The 19921-nt window shown below is 49.6% G+C and overlaps 7 protein-coding genes across 7 annotated transcripts; 5 read left to right on the top strand and 2 right to left on the bottom strand.

The window, feature by feature from the left end:
• Positions 1-144: 144 nt before the first annotated feature.
• On the top strand, positions 145-3095 carry BGZ61DRAFT_533137 (uncharacterized protein; the record flags this gene model as incomplete). Its single annotated transcript, XM_046253965.1, has 11 exons — positions 145-301; positions 358-513; positions 569-716; positions 781-1128; positions 1184-1344; positions 1399-1659; positions 1718-1826; positions 1881-2234; positions 2290-2650; positions 2720-2858; positions 2917-3095. The coding sequence occupies 11 exons, from the start codon at positions 145-147 to the stop codon at positions 3093-3095; spliced, it is 2373 nt and encodes a 790-aa protein (XP_046103757.1).
• Positions 3096-3569: 474 nt separating this feature from the next.
• BGZ61DRAFT_41624 (uncharacterized protein) lies at positions 3570-7833 on the top strand. Its single transcript, XM_046243384.1, has 9 exons — positions 3570-3765; positions 3823-4841; positions 4900-4939; positions 4997-5399; positions 5449-5612; positions 5686-6085; positions 6216-6679; positions 6742-7513; positions 7592-7833. Exons 1-9 carry the CDS (start codon positions 3664-3666, stop codon positions 7654-7656), a joined length of 3429 nt encoding a protein of 1142 aa, XP_046103756.1. The 5' UTR covers positions 3570-3663; the 3' UTR covers positions 7657-7833.
• On the top strand, positions 7589-8294 carry BGZ61DRAFT_41621 (uncharacterized protein). The gene has a single exon (XM_046243380.1). The coding sequence runs from the start codon at positions 7646-7648 to the stop codon at positions 8237-8239; it is 594 nt and encodes a 197-aa protein (XP_046103755.1). The 5' UTR covers positions 7589-7645; the 3' UTR covers positions 8240-8294.
• Positions 8295-9069: 775 nt separating this feature from the next.
• Positions 9070-10894, top strand: BGZ61DRAFT_353714 (fungal-specific transcription factor domain-containing protein; the record flags this gene model as incomplete). Its single annotated transcript, XM_046240546.1, has 3 exons — positions 9070-9388; positions 9569-10002; positions 10073-10894. The coding sequence occupies 3 exons, from the start codon at positions 9070-9072 to the stop codon at positions 10892-10894; spliced, it is 1575 nt and encodes a 524-aa protein (XP_046103754.1).
• Positions 10895-11634: 740 nt separating this feature from the next.
• On the bottom strand, positions 11635-12741 carry BGZ61DRAFT_453111 (uncharacterized protein). The gene has a single exon (XM_046246033.1). The coding sequence runs from the start codon at positions 12575-12577 to the stop codon at positions 11942-11944; it is 636 nt and encodes a 211-aa protein (XP_046103753.1). The 5' UTR covers positions 12578-12741; the 3' UTR covers positions 11635-11941.
• A 628-nt stretch (positions 12742-13369) lies between these two features.
• Positions 13370-15082, top strand: BGZ61DRAFT_506628 (putative serine dehydratase domain-containing protein). Its single transcript, XM_046251872.1, has 4 exons — positions 13370-13723; positions 13779-13895; positions 13952-14420; positions 14515-15082. The coding sequence occupies exons 1-4, from the start codon at positions 13553-13555 to the stop codon at positions 14916-14918; spliced, it is 1161 nt and encodes a 386-aa protein (XP_046103752.1). The 5' UTR covers positions 13370-13552; the 3' UTR covers positions 14919-15082.
• Positions 15083-15803: 721 nt separating this feature from the next.
• Positions 15804-17023, bottom strand: BGZ61DRAFT_353497 (uncharacterized protein; the record flags this gene model as incomplete). The annotated part of the gene is made up of 2 exons (XM_046240526.1): positions 15804-16730; positions 16787-17023. The coding sequence occupies 2 exons, from the start codon at positions 17021-17023 to the stop codon at positions 15804-15806; spliced, it is 1164 nt and encodes a 387-aa protein (XP_046103751.1).
• Positions 17024-19921: the final 2898 nt, after the last annotated feature.

Raw genomic sequence — 19921 nt, 5'->3', positions numbered from 1 at the left:
CTGGCGTCATCGAGGGCAAGGCATGAACGAGCGTCTATTTTAATTGCTCTGTCTTGAATCGCTGCAGACATAAATGGGACGTTCCCCTGCCAAGTCGTGCCCGCTCAAACTGCAAGGCGCACTCCAACACATACTCATCTCATCATGGATCACAACATCCACCGGAAAGCCTTGCCCTACGACCAGGGATCGGAAGAAAAGGATGTCGATAAGAGTGTCGATAAGAATGTTTGGGATGCCCCGCCCCCTTATGAATTGCATCTGGAGGGATCTGTCCTCACAAGTTCCGCTGCCATCACTGGTAAGCCCCCTTTGGCCTCGTCCACACGAATGAGACATGCATTGACGGTTCTCAAGACGCTGGAACCATCGACATTAGCTTCTCGTCCAAGCACCCCGACGAGCTGAACGCCCTCTTGCCCGCGCTCCCAGAAAGCGCTTCAGCACCGTCTCCTGCGGATCCAGCACAATGCCCACCGTTGAACATCGTCATCCAGGTGGTTGGGAGTCGAGGTGAGACTAATTTCAAGTTGAAACGCAATTGGGAATCACGCTGATCAAGCTACAGGAGACGTGCAACCATTCATCGCCCTTGGAAATGCGCTACAGCGACGGAATCACCGTGTTCGCATAGCAACACACAATACCTTTGCCGATTTCGTCACTAAATCCGGTCTGGAATTCTACCCGATTGGAGGAGACCCAGAAGACCTGATGTCGGCACGTTGCTCTTTCGCCTTGAAAGTCAACCCTTCTAACACGGCTACAGTACATGGTCAGAAACCCGGGTCTGATCCCCTCCCTAGAGAGCCTTCGCGGCGGAGATATCTCGCGAAAACGCAAAATGATCCACGAAATGCTGCAGGGGTGCTGGAAGGCTTGCGTCGAGCCTGACCCGATATCTGGCGAATCCTTCGTGGCGGATGCCATTATAGCAAACCCTCCAAGCTTTGCACACGTCCATTGCGCTCAGGCCCTGGGTATTCCCGTTCATATCATGTTTACTATGCCGTGGACGGCTACGCGGGCTTTCCCCCATCCCCTGGCTAACCTGAAGGTCGATTCAATGAATGCAAAGGCGTCCAACTACTTGAGCTATGGTGTCGTAGACTTGATGACCTGGCAAGGGTATGTCCTCAAACTTCTAAAATCTTAAGTGGCCCTAAACTAATTATTCGTCCAGGTTAGGAGATGTCATCAACGGCTGGAGAGCGCACGACCTTCAACTTGAACCCCTTTCGGCTACTATGGGCCCAGATATCCTCAGCATCCTCCAAGTGCCTTACACCTATTGCTGGTCTCCAGCGCTCGTTCCAAAGCCAAGTGACTGGGGATCCAATATCGGTAAGTGAGGAATCGGGATGTCGAATCGAAATCATGTTAAATCTGAGGAATTAGACATCTGTGGCTTCTTTATGCGTGACGAGCCCGCGTTCCAACCACCTGAAGATCTAGCCAACTTCCTTGCGTTGGGGCCGCCTCCTATCTATGTGGGGTTCGGAAGCATCGTCATCCAAGATCCGAAGGCGTATACAGAAATAATCTTGGAGTCATGTCGGCGAGCTGGCGTGAGGGTCATTATCTCCCGGGGTTGGAGCAAGCTTGGCGGAAATAGCCCCAACACAGACGACGTTTTCTATCTTGGAGACTGTCCACACGGTGCGTCTCTGAATCTTTTGTTCTATTCAGAGGAATTTGAAAACTGATAAGATTTTAGAATGGCTCTTTAAGCGTGTATCTGCTGTGGTTCATCACGGCGGTGCTGGCACAACGGCATGCGGGCTCAGCAATGCTCGGCCAACAATTATTGTCCCGTTCTTTGGCGAGTAAGTTCCGTATTTAATTCATAAATATTATGACACTGACACATCAATCCAAAGTCAACCATTCTGGGGTGGCGTGGTTGCCTCCAATGGTGCCGGCCCAAATCCAATTCCGCACAAATCCCTGAACGTCGACAATCTCACGGCTGGTATCCAATTCGCCCTGAGTAAAGATGCACAGGTGGCCGCGCAGGGAATCGCTTCCAGGATGTTGCAAGAAAATGGTGTGGAAGCTGCAGTCAACTTCTTCCACAGTCATTTACCCCCCTCCTCTATGACTTGCGACCTGCTCCCGACGCGTGTGGCGCGTTGGACATACGCGGGCAAGTCGAAGACGACCATGAAGCTCTCTGATGTAGCATTGAAGGTCCTTCTTCGTGAGAAAAAGCTGAAGCGCTCGGATATCGAACCGTGAGTTCTTGCACTTCATTTACCGCATGTGCACTGCACTAACCAATAGCTGCAGTTTTCGACCTCGCGAATACGACACGGATGTTCAACGTTGGGATCCTCTCACAGCTGGTGCCTCATCCACACTCGGAACTATCACAAACTTCACTGCGTCCCTGGGAGGTACTTTTATTGACCCATACAAGGAGTACAAACGTGTCCGATCAACTGGCGGCAACCATGCAGGTCTCTCAGCTGCTGGGGCAGCTGGAAAAGGGTTTGTGGGAATGGGCGGCGCCGTCACAAAGGGAATGTTGGTAGATGTGCCTCTCGCACTTACGGAAGGCCTGAGGAATACTCCTCGACTATATGGGGACCACGTTGAGGACCACGGGAAAGTAAAGGATTGGAAGAGTGGAGGCGTTGTTGCTGCCAAGGTATGTCCCTTTTTTCTAAAACCGAACCCGTACAACTTTGAATTTTTGGAGTCTAATTGTCAACTATAGAGCTTTGGATCTGGCTTCTACCACGGAATCACCGGAGTTGTAACTAAACCAATGGAAGGAGCTAAGGCAGAGGGTACTATTGGACTCTTGAAGGGAGTTGGCAAAGGATCCCTAGGCCTCATCACCAAGCCAGGAAGCGGTACGTCTCTCTACATTAATCAATAACGGGCGTGATGATTCTAATTAACTGTGGATAGCGATGTTTGGGCTCTTGGCATATCCAGCTGAGGGAATCTATAAGAGTATTAAAACCGCCACGTCAGGAGCTGTCAAGAGGGCAATTGAAAAGGGTCGGGCTGCACCGTTGGAATCAGCAAAGGTGGATGGACCGGAGTTATCGATGATATTGAATGGATTTGCCGCAAAAAAGACATGAATATAATCACGCCCGATCCCTACTCAAATTAGCAATGGGTCATGTTCATTCGCAATACTCGTTGTGGCTGAGAGTGGGCCGGGCGCACTATGCTTGGTAGATACTGAATCTATGTGACCCACGTCACTTTGGTCTATCTTAACACTTGTGCTATGACTACGGTACTTTCCCTATATCAATGTATTCACCTCCTTGGTAGGTTATTACACTTAGCTCACCACAAAACTATACGTGATTCTTATATCTCAATAAGAATGACATGTTCAATTCTTTGGCTTTGTTGCGGGAATAATATGGGAATGAGATAGGCAGTACATAAAAGCTGACGAGCTGAACACAGGGGTAGTTAGACCGTCCATCCATCAGACAAGGGTGTTGTACGGATGTTATGATTCTGCCTACTCATACCGCCTCGTCTGACATGCATGAGAGATTGGCACAATATCTTTTAAATCCCGCGTGCTAATTGATGCCCCTACATATATTTCGGCTGCGTATAAACTCATGCTCCACACTTTCGCTGCTGAGGTCTTCATTGAGTCGGATTTCTTCTTATCCAGTAATTGCAATGGCGGAACCGCCACCAAAGGCTCCCCTGGAGCTCATTCGATTTAAGGATGCAGTTGGCAGGAAGTTCTCGTTTCCATTTGACCTGGTGAAAACCTGGCAGGTAAGAGATTTGGAGTCACTAGTAACCTGGAACACCGTGATCTGATTGCATTTGTAGGGCATGGAAGATCTCATTAAACAGGCCTTTCTCCAGGTCGACGTACTAGGGCCGCATGTCATGGACGGTCATTATGATATAATAGGTCCCGACGGCGAGATTATCCTTCCCCAGATATGGGAGCGGTTGGTTCAGCCTGGATGGTCGGTTTCAATGGTGATGTGGCCTATCGACAACCCCCCTCCCCCTGACAACAGGCCTCGGAACTTCAGAACTGCTGGCCAAACTAATATGCCGTACGGTGCCCCGCTGCCCCAGCAGAGCTTTCGGCCGGGAGGACAGCCTCAGCCGACGTACGGCGCTCCTCAGCCACCGCAGGGCTCGAGGTCTCACGGCCAAACCCACAGGCGGCCGGGTTTTCCGATGCCTCCAGGCCCTCCCATACGTCCAGGGCCACCCGTCCCGCAATGGGATAGTGGCAGTCATAATGGGCCTATTAACATCATAGAGGTTGGCCCGCCTAAGCGCTCGAAGAACAGGAAGAAGAAACAGCCCGACAGTGGTTTGATGTCCTTTCTAGCAGGCGTGCCACCCAAGAAGAAGAAACACAAAGTTCAGCCGCCCCCAAGTAGCCCGTCCGCAGGTCCTTCAACAGTCAGTTCTCGAGCCCCCAGCACTGTAGGTCGGGCTCCCCGCCCTCCACCAAAGTTTGGAGGCGGCCCATTTCAGTCGAAACGGAGACCGCCGGCTCCATCTGAAGACGACAGAAGAAGCCGCAGCAGTCACTCCGACACTATAAGCGAACGCAGCAACCTGCAAAAGAAGGCACGGGTTGATGCCCGCGAACAGGGCCTGATCATCGTCTCGAGGAGTGAGACTCGAGGTCACAGAGTGATCCGTCATCCGACATTTCCAATTCTGGAAAAGAACCCACTGCCAATAGATCGACAAGCCTTTAGTGCAGCTCGCTTATACCAAGATGAAGCATCCGAAGGAACAGTCTGTCTTGAACTCACCAAGTCTGGCTCCGGCATCACAAGTAACTTCGCAAGCAATGATACTGAACAGATGAGATGGCTGTATGTTTACCCTGAATTCCCCAATCCGCAGAGGCATATCTATAACTCTATTCCTTAGGACTGTTACCCGCAATGTCATGGACTTGAACGAATTCGAGGTAAGGTTGATTCTAAGCACATACCAAGCGGCCAGTGCATCTAACATCATACTTCAGAATATTGCCCTGAATCGTGAGGATCTAGCAGTCAACCCGGATGTCCGTCTCGCAATGGAGTCTATTTTCAAGACTTTGCATGACAAGAAACTAGGGAAAAGCCGCAACACCTGGTATATCAAGACCGGGACGGTCATACGATGCGATGTAGACGCTGATGGAAAGACCAATGCTTCTGCACTCTTTGTCTCTGTTCCACAACTTCAGGCGGATTCCTTTAATAGAACCTCCAACGTGCAACTCAGGTCGGGCATATGTCTTCCACGCAGACTACATGAGATGTCTCATCCCTATGATACCTCATTGATACGGGACAAAAACCAACTCTTCAGAAGCCACGAAGGCGCACAGTCGGATGAGGTCCTCTGGATAGGCGACACATGGGTATTGATAATTGACTCTGGTATGCAGTTGATGGCTCAAGTTGTCTCCGGCACTAATTCTTTCTTTAGTCGGAATCCTTACCTATGGTAGCAAACGCCGACAAACCTACCTGAGCGATAACATTGAGATTAGAGACCCCCGATCGAGTCAGGTTGAAGAGCGAACTATCCATGTAACACATCCAGATGGCCAACAGTTCCAAATTCCCTTTGAAGCATGCCAGACATTCTACGTGAGTTGAATCACCCGCGCCAATGAGTTTCTAGGAAGTAGAGAGGCTTGCAATACTAACTGAAATATTACAGAAACTGCAGTCTGCTATTCGAGACCAGCTCTTAATCCTGGAAGACGATGATTCGATTCTTGACTTCGAACTAGTCATTGCTGGCGGAGAAGCCATTAATGCCAAGAGTTGGTCCCGTCTTGTTCAAAAACCAGAGCAGTCGATGATTAAACTGCTTGTGGAATGGGTCCAACCGGATGGGTCGGAATCTGACAGAGATAGCATCAAGTCAATAGTCCTTGACGATGAAATCTCGCATCTCTCTGGAGAAATTGAGACTGATAAGAAAGACGCAGCCTCCAAGAGCAGCATATTGGGTGGGAATAGGTCAAGAAGTGCTTCCCGGCAACGAACGACTGTGTCTTTTGCGGATAACGACTTCTTTGGTATCAAGAAACAAGCCTCTACGACTAAAGACGAAGGTATGCCGACATAAATTCTCAAGAGCCAACCTAGAACATACGCATGACCTGAATTCACGGATGGGTTCATATCTAGGCTATAACTAGGTTTTGACGCGGCCATTCGTCCATCGACTAACCCATTGTATAGATTCCGACTTGGATATTCCTGAACTGAACTCAAAGGTTCCTCCATTTTTAGGATGGAGTATCTTGGAAATTGGCAAGGATGACGACAATGACGACAAGACAAACGACGAAGAAAGTACTGTTCGAGAAAGCATAAGAGTGTGCTTATCTCGAGCAGAAACTGCACTGAAAGAAAGCCAACATCCGTTCATCGCCAAATTGAAAGATAATTTTTCGACATTGGACCTGCCTTCCACGTCGGACAATGTCAGCTTCAGCACCATCGACAAGAGGATTCTACAACTTGCGAAAAAGGACTCGAAGAACGGTAGTGGAAGGAAATTGAGGTTCAGCGAGGACAAGATTGCCTCTCTATACAAGGGCTTTCTCTCGGCTTCAATCAGGACTCTTGAGGCGTATACCTTCAAGGAATTTACTTCCCCCGTTATTTCAAGCTACTACACTGCTCTTTCAAATGGGTTGGAGGTATGGATGCCCCTCTTCTACCAGGGAATGTTGTGCTAGGCAAGTTACTTATATGTGTTTAGAGCCCCAAACTGCCCCCGGAGAACTACTATCCTGTTAGATGGGTTCTATCCCGCGAGCCAATACCTATCGCAGGGTTCAAGTATCTCAACACGACTCTCGACGGTATCAAATGTCCCGACTGCAACTCCCAAAAGATCTATGACAATATCGAGTCAGCGATCGACCATCTCCGCAAAAGACACTGTGCGGGTTCCACGCCGGGGACAAGACTGGTGGAGTATCTCATCCCTCTCTCGGAAGCAAAAGACTCAAGACTCGGGGAAGAATGTTCTGAGGTTTTACGCACGTGCCGAGATACTATGGTCCATATCACAAGGCGATTGCGAGATATCCAGGATGCAATGGTCTTTGATGGCCAATTCCAGAAACCAGCCCAGGGTATTCCATTCTCACTGCTCAAATCCTTGGAGCTGATAGTCGCATTTGTCTGTGCAGTTCCGATGCTGCTTGATGAGATGTATTGGTTTTACAACTACGAAATTGACGAGCAAAAGTTGGGCAATTTGGTTCTGGACGGAAAGATTCGAGCAAAGTATCACCTCCTCAAGGATGTTGGGCGTGCGGCTGAGACACTCACTAAAGACGCAGAGCGGGCACTGGTCTCCTCCATCAATTCGAAAAGAAAGGAAGATGTGGTCAAGTTCTTCACTTCTGTGGGATCTCACTGCGTTGCAACGCAAATCATCTGCAACCTGCTAAAGCACCCCATTCAGAACAATGCAAGTGCCGCCGAGTTGTACCAGGCCTATTGCACCGACTATGTGAGTACATGCAAGTGATAAAGTCAATTCTCAATGGGTTTTCATTTCCCACCGGTTCGATGTGGAGACTGACATGGCTATGTGGTAGGGATCTCAAGTTTTCCGTCATCCCAGCAAGCGTCAAATTCCAGCCATAGGCGCAATGGCCGATGAGTTGGCCCGCCTGAGAGAAGTCACAGAGTGGCAACAGAAACTCGTCTCTTCTCTTCGGACAGTGCTTTCCCCGGAAACGCATCTTGAATCCGCCAAAGCCGTAAGAGAAAAGACGTTTGATATCGAGGACTACATTCTGGACAAGACAGACGAGGAGCTCCAGGAGCAGTTCGACATGATTTCCTCGAGTCTTGACCAATGCAAAGATCTCATCGAAAGTGTCAACGAACTCATGGAGATTATGAGTGATGATCATAACCGTGCAATTCTTGTCTTCACCGTTGTGACAGTCATCTTCCTCCCGATGAGTTTCATCGCGACATACTTGAGCATGAACGGCGGGCCTTCAGAAGCTCACTGGGGCAAGACACAGGCATTGTTTTGGGAGATTTCTGCCCCACTGGCACTGGGAATTGGCATTTTCTGCCTCGCTACAGCATGGCACGGATCTGAGACTGGGGCTGTGAGGGAGTGGATAAGTGAATTTTCTGATCGATGGAGAAACAAATTGGGCCGGCGGGATTCGAAGACAGATGATTCCGATGATTCAGATTCTGACGAAACCGAGTCAAGTTCTGTATGAAGCACCGATCCAACGCATTTGATAGTTCTATTGGAAGACTGTTTATTTTTCCTAACGTCAGTGCACCGACTGGTCCTTTTCGTGTGGCGTTGATTTCATGAGCATCCGATGACATATCGAGGAGGTAACCCTGGTTCCCGATAGTTGACTCTAAAAGTGTCGCGGGCATCTCGTAGTCTGGCGATGGCCACTGCCTCAAGCTGCGATCGCTCTTCAGTCGAAAGATCCGCCCTGTCCACTCTGGCCATGTTCTCGCTATTCGGATGGTGCTTTTTAGATTTGGAACTCTGCTTGTAGGCAAGCGTCTTTCGGAGATGACACTCCTAAAGGTTGGGCACGATTTTTGAAGCCGATTATCGAGTCGCACGAGTAATTAAAAAACAGGTATAGCTGGATTCCCGTCGTTCAGTAGAAAGACGACTTGCCACCCAGGTCACTATTAAGGTGAAGGAGGCGATTAAAATACGGCCTGTAGACTTGTAGTGATTGCAGTTGTTTGACTCAGGAGTTGTCACCCACGGGACAAGGTTGTAGAGCAAAGCCAACGCGAAATTGTCAAACTTCCTGAAATAAATTTACGCTGCCGACGACAACCTCGAGGATGATAAGGGTCTAGCTAGATATTGGCATTTAATATCGCCCTAAGCGAGAGGTGGTTTAGCGTCACCCGCGATCATCCTGTGCTCTTATCTTATCCCAACATGCGGAGGCGCTGAGTAGCTCCCATCCATTATCCTCCGCTAATCTCCGTTGCTATCTTGATCTATTCCTACTCCAAAGAGAAAGGCTACGCTGTGTACAGTTCCTTGGAGTGTCACCAATCCGACAACATGAGTACCAGGCCTCATTTTAAGCCCTATGCCGCCCGCCGCCCACCCTTGTTCAGAGTCAAGACCGGCTGCTTCACCTGCCGAGGCCGCAAGAAGAAATGCGACGAGGTCAAGCCGCTTTGCTCCGGCTGCAAACGAAACAAGTTGAATTGTCGCTGGCCAACGTCCGCGCCAGGCATCAGAAGACCTCACATTCCAAACAAGCGAGTTCCACAGCAGGAGAGCACCTCCAGGGCTGGAACACCGTCTGCAGACACGATATTCGGTGTGGACACCGGGCAAGAATCTCTGATGCCACTCACAGAGAATGCCGAAGATGGTGCAACGGGTGTGGCTATGGCAACCATCATCGTTGGTTATGGGCTTCTTCCAGACACACCCTCTCACTTAAACACCCACGATTCACCGTCATTGCCACTTACCGACTTCCAGAGCACGTGTCTGCCTACAGTCGTACCAAACATGTTACCACCCGACAATGACAACGACAACGGCGAAGATACAAGCAACGCTGAAGCTCCAATTGGCCTCGGTGAGGTCCAAGGGGCAGCTGCCCTATTAGTCCCTACACACGCTTCCTCAATCCCCAGGACTGTCTCCCCATTCCCCTGCCAAGACGCCCGTTCGCTGGAACTATTAAGCCATTATCTATCCCGAACAGCTTTAAGTATGGGGAACGGGTCAACAGATGTAAATCCCTTCATTTCCCAGCTGGTCCCGCTCTCCTTTGCCAACGGGGTGATATTGGATCTTCTCCTCTGCCAGAGCGCCGCGCACCGAGCTATAGAAGATACCACCAAGCTGTGTGTTGCACATGGCCACTACAACAAATCCTTACGCATGTTCCGAAAGTCCATACAGGATTTCATCAATGGCCAGGAAACCAACTCACTGTGGATTGTGGTGGGTGCGTTGATCATGTGTTTCACCGAGGTTTGTCTTCTACCCCTTCCCAAAGTATTTAATCCTGTCAAGCATCTAACCTCACTTGCAATTAAACTAGACCACGAAAGGAGACTCTCATGGTACAGTATTTGATCACATCAAAGGCGTAGGGCCGCTTTTAGAGACCCTACTGAACGACTCCAACACCATCAGCAACGAGCTCAGAAATTTCATCATCGAGTACTACGTATATACCGCATCCATCAGCATGATATCGATGGATCCGGCATCAGGCTCGAGACTGCTCCTGAACCCTGAATTAGAGCGACAAGGCGAAATGTTGGTAGAAATCGGCTATGTCGGCCAGCTTTGCGGTAGTTGGCTCGAGCTCTTACTTCTGCTTCCTCAAATATTTCGGTTTGGCCAGCGATTAAGAGATGCCGATAAGGAGCCGAAGATTTCCACAGCAGATGATTTTGTCGTATTTTCAATATTGCAAAGGCGGATTCTCTCTTTCCAGCCCTCATCACTCTTGGGGAGCGATGTGGCACTCTGTGGGGAAATCTTCAAACAAGCCATTCATCTTTACCTCCTGACGGCTCTTACGGGGAGCCAAGAGAAAGGAGGACCACTTAATTCCACTGTCGAAAATTCCATTGATCAAGTCTTTGAACATCTCAGGCACCTACCGTCTACATCCCGCATCAACACAAGTCTTTGCTGGGCACTGGGGGTTATTGGATCGTGCGTTGCAGATGACGGCAGGAGGAATGAGCTGCGGACTCGTTTGGATATAATGTTCCTGATTATTGGGCTTGGGAACATCCGAGCGACATCTACTCTGCTTGAATACATCTGGGCGTTGCCAACAAGCGAACAAAGCCCATGGGCAATTTGGCGGGTCATGCGGGACAATCAAGTGTGGATATCCTTTGCGTGAGCCCGGTTTTGGAATGTAGGATTGGATGTAGATTTTATTTGACTTTGTAATATAGATGCCTTGAATATAATTCTCTCACTTTGTTATCCCGCTTAGTTACTATGGTTTTTATGTGCTATATTACCTGCTTCTCGAGCTATATATACCTGAGGTAATTTACAGGCTCAAATTATAAGAAAAATACTAGTGAATTATTCTTTTGGTTAGAAAAGAATTTAACTGGGCTAGTTTCTAGTTAGTTATCAAGGATCTTCAGAGTTTGAGGGTATCTGTTGTGGGATCAGAGGGACTCAATCGCAGCTTTGATCAGACACGATATTCATCTATATAGAGATAACGTCTGCATAGCTCTATCACCTGATTTATGGGCCATTTGATCCATGGGAGCCTTCATACGGCTCTGTGGAGATGCAAAGTGGCCACTGACCTGCCGCCATACAAGTGTGTGTATCTGTATTTCGACGTCTTCAGGGTGTCCTAGTGATATCGGGCATGTTATGCTAATACTATGCAAACCTCATTAAAAGACTTATTATGGAGTACCATTTAATGGTGGTATTCCTCAGTCTCCTCTCCGTCAGTCAAGACTGGAGCTTCAGTGGCAGACTCAGGCTGCCGCTCAGTGGAAGCTCTGGTGCAAGAGCCAGAAATGGAACCTCAGGGAGCCCTCAACTCCCTCTCACGGGAAGGAAGGAGGCAATGTCACGGGCGAGGGACGAGGAATATTTATACAACTCAGGGTCTAGAGGGAGGTTGTAATTAATTGTCAAGTGTAGCTCCCAGGAATATTCTTGCACGAATCTTTACTAATGCTCTGCGTCGTCGGGCGTTCAAGATATGATGTTGAAATAATTTCATCTCGTGACTGAGGGAATACTTACGGTCTCAGAGGCATAATATCTGATAGTGGCCCAGATTGCAGATATTATTACATTCGTTTCCGATCCAATATGCTCTTGGTTTGTTTGAACATCAGCATCCCCTGCTATCTTCTTCCCCCTTGTAATTTTCAGGCACTAATTTGGAAGGAGCATGCAGACTCATTACTCATGACTCGGATACATCAAGCTTCGGGGTCGTTGTAGTCTCAGGCCAAGGCTCAACAGTCAGCCCCTTCCAAATTGCCCTCCATCTAGCTGCCTTTTTGTCATAGACCTCCTTCCCTCCGAGGACTGGGTTTGGCCTTACAACCAAGCTGTAAAAGTCCGACAGGCCACGCGGGGCATAGACACTCCATTTACCATCCTCGAGCAGTCTCAGTCCAATCATGGCGCTTGTCGATATCCAAGAATCAATGCCGGCCTCCACGCTGGAGTGCGCCGGGCAAGGAGAGCCAAATTTTGACTTATACCATAAGTGCACTCGTGCTTGGTTGCGGATCTCCACCTCCACCGGCACATCTGCGAATAGCTTCTTACCAGCCTGGATGACGGTATCCTCGGCCTCCCAGGACACGTCGGAATTGTCAAAATACACGAGGTCGTAGTCCGAGATGCCCGTCTCTGGGGGCTGGCCAGTGACAGAGTTCCAGATGGTCTGGGAAACGGCACCGCCGGCAAGGTACCAGTTTGGCACGTTTAGCCTCGCGGCGCGAGAGAGGACGAGGAGCAAGGTGGGATTGGAGGAGAGGGTTGTGCGAAGATGGCGAAGTTGAGAGTCGAGAGGGAGCTGAGCTGGGTTCATATTGAGACTAGTCGTTCGTGATACACACGGATTGGGGGATTGTATTGAGGAATTTCTGTCAGTATAGGCACCATGAAATGTAGTGGCGATTACTTGTACGTGTTCAGATGACAAAGGCAGTGGTGCGGGATTTCTTGCGATATGCAGCTCACGCAGGTTCCACGTGAAAACAGAGTGATTGGACTGACCGCCTCAAGTAACCTTATGACATGTCAATATTTACATCGAATAATTTAACATACTTTGGGAGGCCTATTAGACGCCGCATGATTGTGATTTGGTCCGCCAACCACTTTGTGACTGGTGACAACAAAAGGTGCTCTCAACTTTAAATATTATTTCACTGTGAAGTTCATTTCATTCTCCTTGTCGCATTAAACGCGGCACACCCGGGGGTTCTCACACCCTGCCGTTGCCCTCTTCCATATAGTCGCTACAAGTAAATGGACAAAAAATGGAAACAGATGAAGGAAACGACGGAATTCTAATTGGGAGGCACAACCTTTTCTGCGGCTTGGAATTTACATGCCGAAGACCGAATATTCAACTGTTCGAGTATCACAACCTGCCTAGAATTGTCTAAATATTACGTGTATCCAAGAGTCGCTTATCTGCTTCGAATCAACGCATGGTGGCGATGTTTGGTGCAACTGTTGTGATTGGCATGTCCCACGTTAACTCCTGTGGTGGAGCAGTCGAGGGCCCACAAAGTCTGATCGGGCGAGTTTGGATAACGACGATTACGGCTGGCCTCGGCTTCATCTTCTAACTCCGGCGCGGTATAAATGGACTCAGCATTGACGGACTTGTATAAGTTAGTTTACCGCGGGTCCGCGGGGCTCTCTTGCGATGGATCTCCATTTAGCGCTTTCCCCGCCACCTCGCGGTCATTTATTATCCCCGGCGCCACAGGACGTCAAAGAAGCGTGCAATCTTCTTCTGTAAACAATTGACGCATATTGTTTCACCTCGACAATGGACTACGCACTGGAAAACTACAGCTCTTTCATCGGGAAGCCGACCTCTGAGCTGCCCACTCCGTCGTTCGTCATCAGCTTGCCCGTGCTGAAACAGAACATCGAGACCCTCCATCGCGATGTCGAGAAGCATGGCATCCTGTTTAGGCCTCACGTCAAGACACTCAAGGTAAATCGCTCCGTCGGATAATATCTCACTGAAGGGTTGCTAATCGCGCTACTAGACCATTGAGGTAACGAGATTGATGCTTGCAGGAGGCAAATACAGGTCCATCATTGCGTCAACCCTGGCCGAAATCAGGGGCGCCCTGCCCTTGGTCAAAGAGGGTATCTTGGATGAGGTATATATACCACAACATCGTACCCGCGCGCTCAGTCAGCTAAATGTCGATTCCAGTGCCTTTACGGCCTTCCCATCTACCCAGGCATTCTGCCCAGGCTTACGGAGCTACGAAAGTCACTGCGCATCCTCCTGATGGTCGACAATGAGCAGCAGATATCTCACCTAGAGAAAGCAGGCGAAGAAGCGCCTTGGGATATCTTCATCAAGCTAGACGTCGGTTCACACCGAGCCGGTGTCGCAACCGACGGCCCCGCACTCCGCAGCTTGGTGGAACGCGCAGAGGCGTCATCGGCGGTGCAGATCTACGGCTTCTATTGCCATGCGGGACATTCATACGCCGGTCGCTCACGCAACGAGGCCGAGGATGTTCTTGGTGTGGAAATATCCAGCGTTCTCGACGCTGCCAAGCTGCTTCCGGCTGATCGCGAGCTTGTCGTCTCCATCGGCTCGACACCCACTGCACATGTGGCAGCGAACTTGAAGGCCGTTGTGCCCGCGAATGTTAAGCTCGAGTTACATGCAGGTGAGTAGAATCGTGCCCAGAGTATCAAACCCGACGATTTGGATCAAAGTTCGCGGGTTCATCGATGGCGCACTCAGGCTGATTATTTGACTAGGCAACTTCCCCTGCAACGACCTTCAGCAGGTTTCGACTGGGTTAGTGAGCGAAGCTGCCCAAGCAACATACGTGGCAACGGAGGTCTGCAGCGTCTACCCTGCCCGAAACGAGGCGCTCGTTAACGCGGGTGTTATCTCACTGTCCCGAGAATCCAGTGCCTTCGCGGGCTTTGGCCAAGTTGTGGGGCATCCATCGTGGAGAGTTGTGCGGCTGTCGCAAGAGCATGGGATTTTGGGAACCGAGGACAAGGATCAGACAATCGATGAGGCCTTCAAGGTTGGTCAGCGGGTGAACTTGTGGTGCAACCATGCCTGCATCACAGCTGCGGCCTTTTTCGTCTACTTCGTTGCTGATGAGAACAATATTGTCCGTGAGGCTTGGATTCCCTGGAAGGGTTGGTAATATGCCATTATTGTTTTTCAATTCAAATAAATTCTACACTGGGATAAACTGAGCAGATGAGTTTTTAATGACTGCAGAATAGTATTTACAGGAAGCAATGACTGGTGCTGCTCTACCATGAGCTATTTAACCACGCCATGCTGGAATGACACAAGTCTGATTCATTTACCCTGCTGTAGATAATTGCTAAACGTGACGTGCCAGCAGTCGCTGGTCTGTAACAACCTGCGTGCTATTCTGATTCCGCATGGACACCTTTGTACAAGTTTGACGTAGAGTGCACTTGGTATAATTGAACTTCTCGAAGTGGGGATGCGGCCACCCAAGAAAGACGTCCTCGCAAGGTAGTTTTCTGTAGCTCGTAGCTTAGTTTCAAGAGAAATTTACATAGCAAGAGAAAGATGAGTTATGACCCCGTGGTTGAGGTAAAGTGGTGGATGATGGACTTGATGCAAGTAAGAATGGGGTGAGAGTTGCATCATATTCTTAATCAATAAAACACAGTACTACATAGAGAAGAACCTGGGTAGCTTGGTGGGAGAGGCCTTTAGTGCAGACCACACCCGTCCGTAGGGTAGGGGCTAGAGGGAGAAGATAAATAAGAAAGAACAACACCAAGCTGTCTTCTGGGAGCTGGGGATAGTAAGGGCAATTGATCAATTGCTTTAGAATCCCCAAGAAGAGAAAGAAAAAGAAAATAATATTAAGAGCTGCTGCGACAGCCATAGTGGAAGGAGCGTACTGAGACTCAAGCTGTCATATTAATTCGAAGGAAAAAGCGTGCCGTCTTATTTTTCAAGCTAACTTAACGCTTTAAGTAGGGACAGCCCAAGCTAGCATAGGCCTCCCGTACCGTATTAAACTCCAGGTGGACTGTTGGCCCCATTACACTATGTAATAACCATCACAACCACAAAGCTCCCTAGGTTTGAAACCTCCTGGACCATATCGTTCCTCTTTGAGTCTCTTGTCCTGCAGCTCGTAAGATGTAGGAGAGTCATGAGGACAAGGTGAGTCGCCCAGGTTTGGCATCCATTTGCCATCTGGGCACTCTGGCAAAGGGTAGATGCGGATCCCCGGGTCGGGCATGCCATGGTATGCGATGGAAAACCTATCGACGACGTCGCTGTTGGGCTTGAAGCCGTGCTCCAGCGTGTGCAAATCTGGGAGAGCGACTTGCTGGAGGGCGCACTTCCACCGGCCGTTGGTCTGTCGCTCGAGCATTTCACCAACACTGAGAAGGATCGTACCTAGAATGGGGCGGACGGGCTTGAAGACGTTGTCGTTGTGTACTTCGAGCCCGCCGACTTCGTTCTGGAACATGAGAGTCAGGCCGCCCATGTTGGTGTGTGGGTTGAACCAGCGTTGTTGACGCGACTTGAGCGGAGTGAGGCGCATGTTTGGATAGTGCGCGATTGTCATGTGGCTGTCATTGTGAGCCTCTTGCTTGCGGAGCAACTTTGCGTCTCGTAGTCCCAAAGCCTCGCCCAACACTCCAAGTAGCTTCTGTTGGAGCGCGATGCACATCTTCCACCAGCGGTATTGAAACTCCTTGAAGCCGGGCAGCTCGTGGTGTGTGGCCCAGTAGTTCGGCCTGTCCTCGTCCAGGGATGGGTTGCCCATCTCAAATGTCTCCTTACGCTCTGGGGGACTCAATTCGAACCCTCCAGTCCTCTCGGTGGCCAAGAACTCTGATAGGTCGTAATCGGTCTTCTCTGGGACGTAACCTCGATTGTACTTCAGCGAGGGACGATTATCTGGACGCCGAGCCAGCAACTTGATGTCAAGAGGAATCTCAAAGTATCTTCCAGCCTAGTACCCATGTTAGGAATGCTACTAGCATGCGAGATAATACAATCGTGACATACCCAATAAAACGCCTCGTCAACCATCTCTTGAGGAATGCCATGATTCGCCAGGTACACGAAGCCGTAAGTCTGGAAGCCCTGGTCAAGCTCTGCCGCGGCGCTGCGACGTGTATTTTCATCGCCCTGGAGATCTGCAAAGTCGATAATGGGCAGCTCAATTGGGTTGTCGACGGACTCGGCCACAGCAGCATTCGCCTTGTGGTGGGCGGCGGTCTTGTGTGGAGTGTACACTCGCATCGTGAGCGAAGCCGGAGGATTGTTTTCCGGCTGATTGTCTTCCCTGTGGGACAGCTTGGCATGAATTGAGTAATGAAACGATATATTCTGCGTTGGATGATATCAGGAAGGGAACCACAGAGGGATTCAGATGCTGGGGGTTGGCAGGGTACTGGTTTCAGTGCTCGGGCTTCCACCACATCGGAAAGTGCGCTTTACACCAACTGTCTTGCTTGATGAGAATTACAAAATGGGTTATCCGAGGTGAGCCGCCAAGTCATTGTGGCTTACCGGTGTGTGTAGCCCGGGTCTTGCCCGAGTCGATTATCTTCGTTTCGATTCTCAACGTATCTAATCCTGCCAACATCCCAGCTGAGACTATGTGACAGGTCAGTTACGCCTCTCCTCTCAATCTAAAGCAACGAATCACCGTGAAAAGGACCTTCACCGCCATTAGCAACCCCGCCGGAAGCTCACGACGGCCAATTGGTGCCTCTTCCTACGATCTGGCACGCCTAGACAAGCGTGCATATCCGGCTCCCCGACGACTGTCCCATGGTCCGCGAGTAGATGTCTAGGAGCGGGGTGCAGGGAGGCTATGCTGACTTGCAGAAACGAAACCATCCAGACACATCGACCCTAGCATCAAGTTCCTGTGACTCGCTATGCATGCACCGGCTTGCCAGGCCGGCTGGCCGAGCGCGGGGCACGGAAAAGAAAGCGGTGAAACCAAGCACTAGTTCGCCTTGATAAGAACGCCTTGATCTTGTCAAGATCCTTCATTGGATGCATTTTCACTGACCGGTTGCTACCGGATACACCACCGTGGGGGTCGCCAAGCAGCTAGAGAGATGCGAGCCCGATCCTTTGCGTAGTCCTGACACGGTCTGTTTGCTTTTTCTTTCTTTTCTTTTGCGAAAATCCCTTCCAAGAAAGTTGGAGCTGCTCCCAGTGGAATTCAGTGATTGTTGTGAAGCATGGATTCTTGTTGCAATTTCTCACCAACATTTCACTACGAGTCTAGTTGCGGTGCCACATTGTTGGACTACAACTTCTTCTAGTCTGTGAACCAGCCGACATATCTCACTACACTGTCCCGCAACACAACACAACCCGTTAGGGGTGTGTAAAATGCTAAGAGTGAGACGAAAATGTGTCGCGAGCGATATGATAGATCGCACATTCCCTCCCTTCACTTTACCATACGCATCTGCCGGCATAAATAGCGAAGAACGGCTGAGGTCCTGATTCGCAACACGCAACCACATGGTTTAGCTCCATTAAGTGAGTACCAATATAACAAGCCACAAACCATCGGGATCCGAAAATGGTATCCCCGGTTCCGCGTGTCTCAAATCCTGGCGGGTCCAACATCAGCCTTCCCCAGATTGTGTCTACTATGTAGTCAATCTAGATATCGGGATAATGTATCGCACCCCATGAACAGAAGATGCATTATGCACCCCTTACAAATGGGAGAAGCGTCACGCGTCGTCGTAAGAATAGGAGCAAGGAAGCTCCCTTGCTTCCTCTCCGGTCAATAAAAGTCTCCAATGGCTGATCCCATTGTCATGCATGATGAGTTGTCAGAGGTCAGCACATTGTGCACATCCACATGAAACATGGCTTGAGGAGGCGCACAGGATCATCCACCATGGCTTTTGCCCATTGGCTCCAATACAAGCCTCCTCTTTTCAGCTCGGGGAGTTATGTACAACTTCATCACAATATTTTATGTAGTTTTAATGTATGTGATTGATCACCTATGGCGCAATGGTTGCATGTGGGTCTCGCCTCCCTGTTAATCTTTCGGCAGACTACTCACTTGTCAGTTGTCATATCTTCCAACGCCACCAACAAGATAAATGGTGTAACCTACCAATAAGGATTGGAGATAATTCTTTGTTCTTGTTTTAAGCTAGCTACACTGCCAAGAAATATGTGGCTGCATTGGGCTGATTACATGGTGGACACTAAGCATGGGAAGTCCTCACAAGTCAGATATCATTTTTCAAGTTTGTTCTTCTACTGAGACAACGCTAGGAGTCTCCCAACAAAGAATCATGAAATGCTCAATCGCCATTGGCTGCGGTCCCGACGTACGCGGCATTTATCATGCCAATAGTCGGGCAGGATAAGACCGATATCCACAGCAAGTTGTGTCTCCTTCACAGCCCTGGTGGTCGAGGCAATACTGAGTCGAAGCATCTATTGTCTTTATGTTCATAATATTAAAGGCAGACAGAGCAGGTTTCCAGAAGCAAGCCTAGTGTCCCGAGATCCCTGGTTTACTCGGTCGCTTGAATACATATTCCCTTAGCTTGAAAAGTGCCACCAAAGTCAGGCTCACCAACATCCATCACAATTGGTAATCTTTCTGTAATACAGAGTGATAGCCCGAACCAATCCCGCACCAATGCGTCGGATGTGAGGCTGATTGGCAAACTATGTGTCAGTGGCGTCACAGCGGGTTATCAGGCTCTGGACGTTGTCCTATAGCGATGGATTCAACGGCCTTGGCGTTGAATCGAGGCTTTTACTGCAAGCCTCACAAGGGCGCATCATGAAGCGTTTCGTGGAGGTCAATTGTTCTAGTACAATTGATCTGCATCCGTTCTAGCCAAAGTGCTGCCAATAAGAACATCGGGCCGACGCCTAGTACTCTCCCGCTGTTGCATTGCATATTTATCAAACTCCCCCTTCACAGGCTTCAATACCGCCACACACGTTCAGCCGTCTTTGCACTATCAGCATCCTTCATGCGAGGGATAACGCCTCGTCACACCGCCTGTACACGTTCGCCCGTTTTCTCTTGTCTCCTCCACACGATTCAGCAATCACACCTGATCCAACACGCCTTATTCCATCCTTCGATGCCCAATTCGCCTCTCCTGCGCACTATTTACAATACTGCATGCA

This window comes from Ilyonectria robusta, assembly GCF_021365365.1.
Source record: "Ilyonectria robusta strain PMI_751 chromosome Unknown BGZ61scaffold_11, whole genome shotgun sequence".
Lineage (NCBI taxonomy): Eukaryota > Fungi > Ascomycota > Sordariomycetes > Hypocreales > Nectriaceae > Ilyonectria > Ilyonectria robusta.
This window is presented reverse-complemented; position numbering and strand designations above follow the sequence as displayed.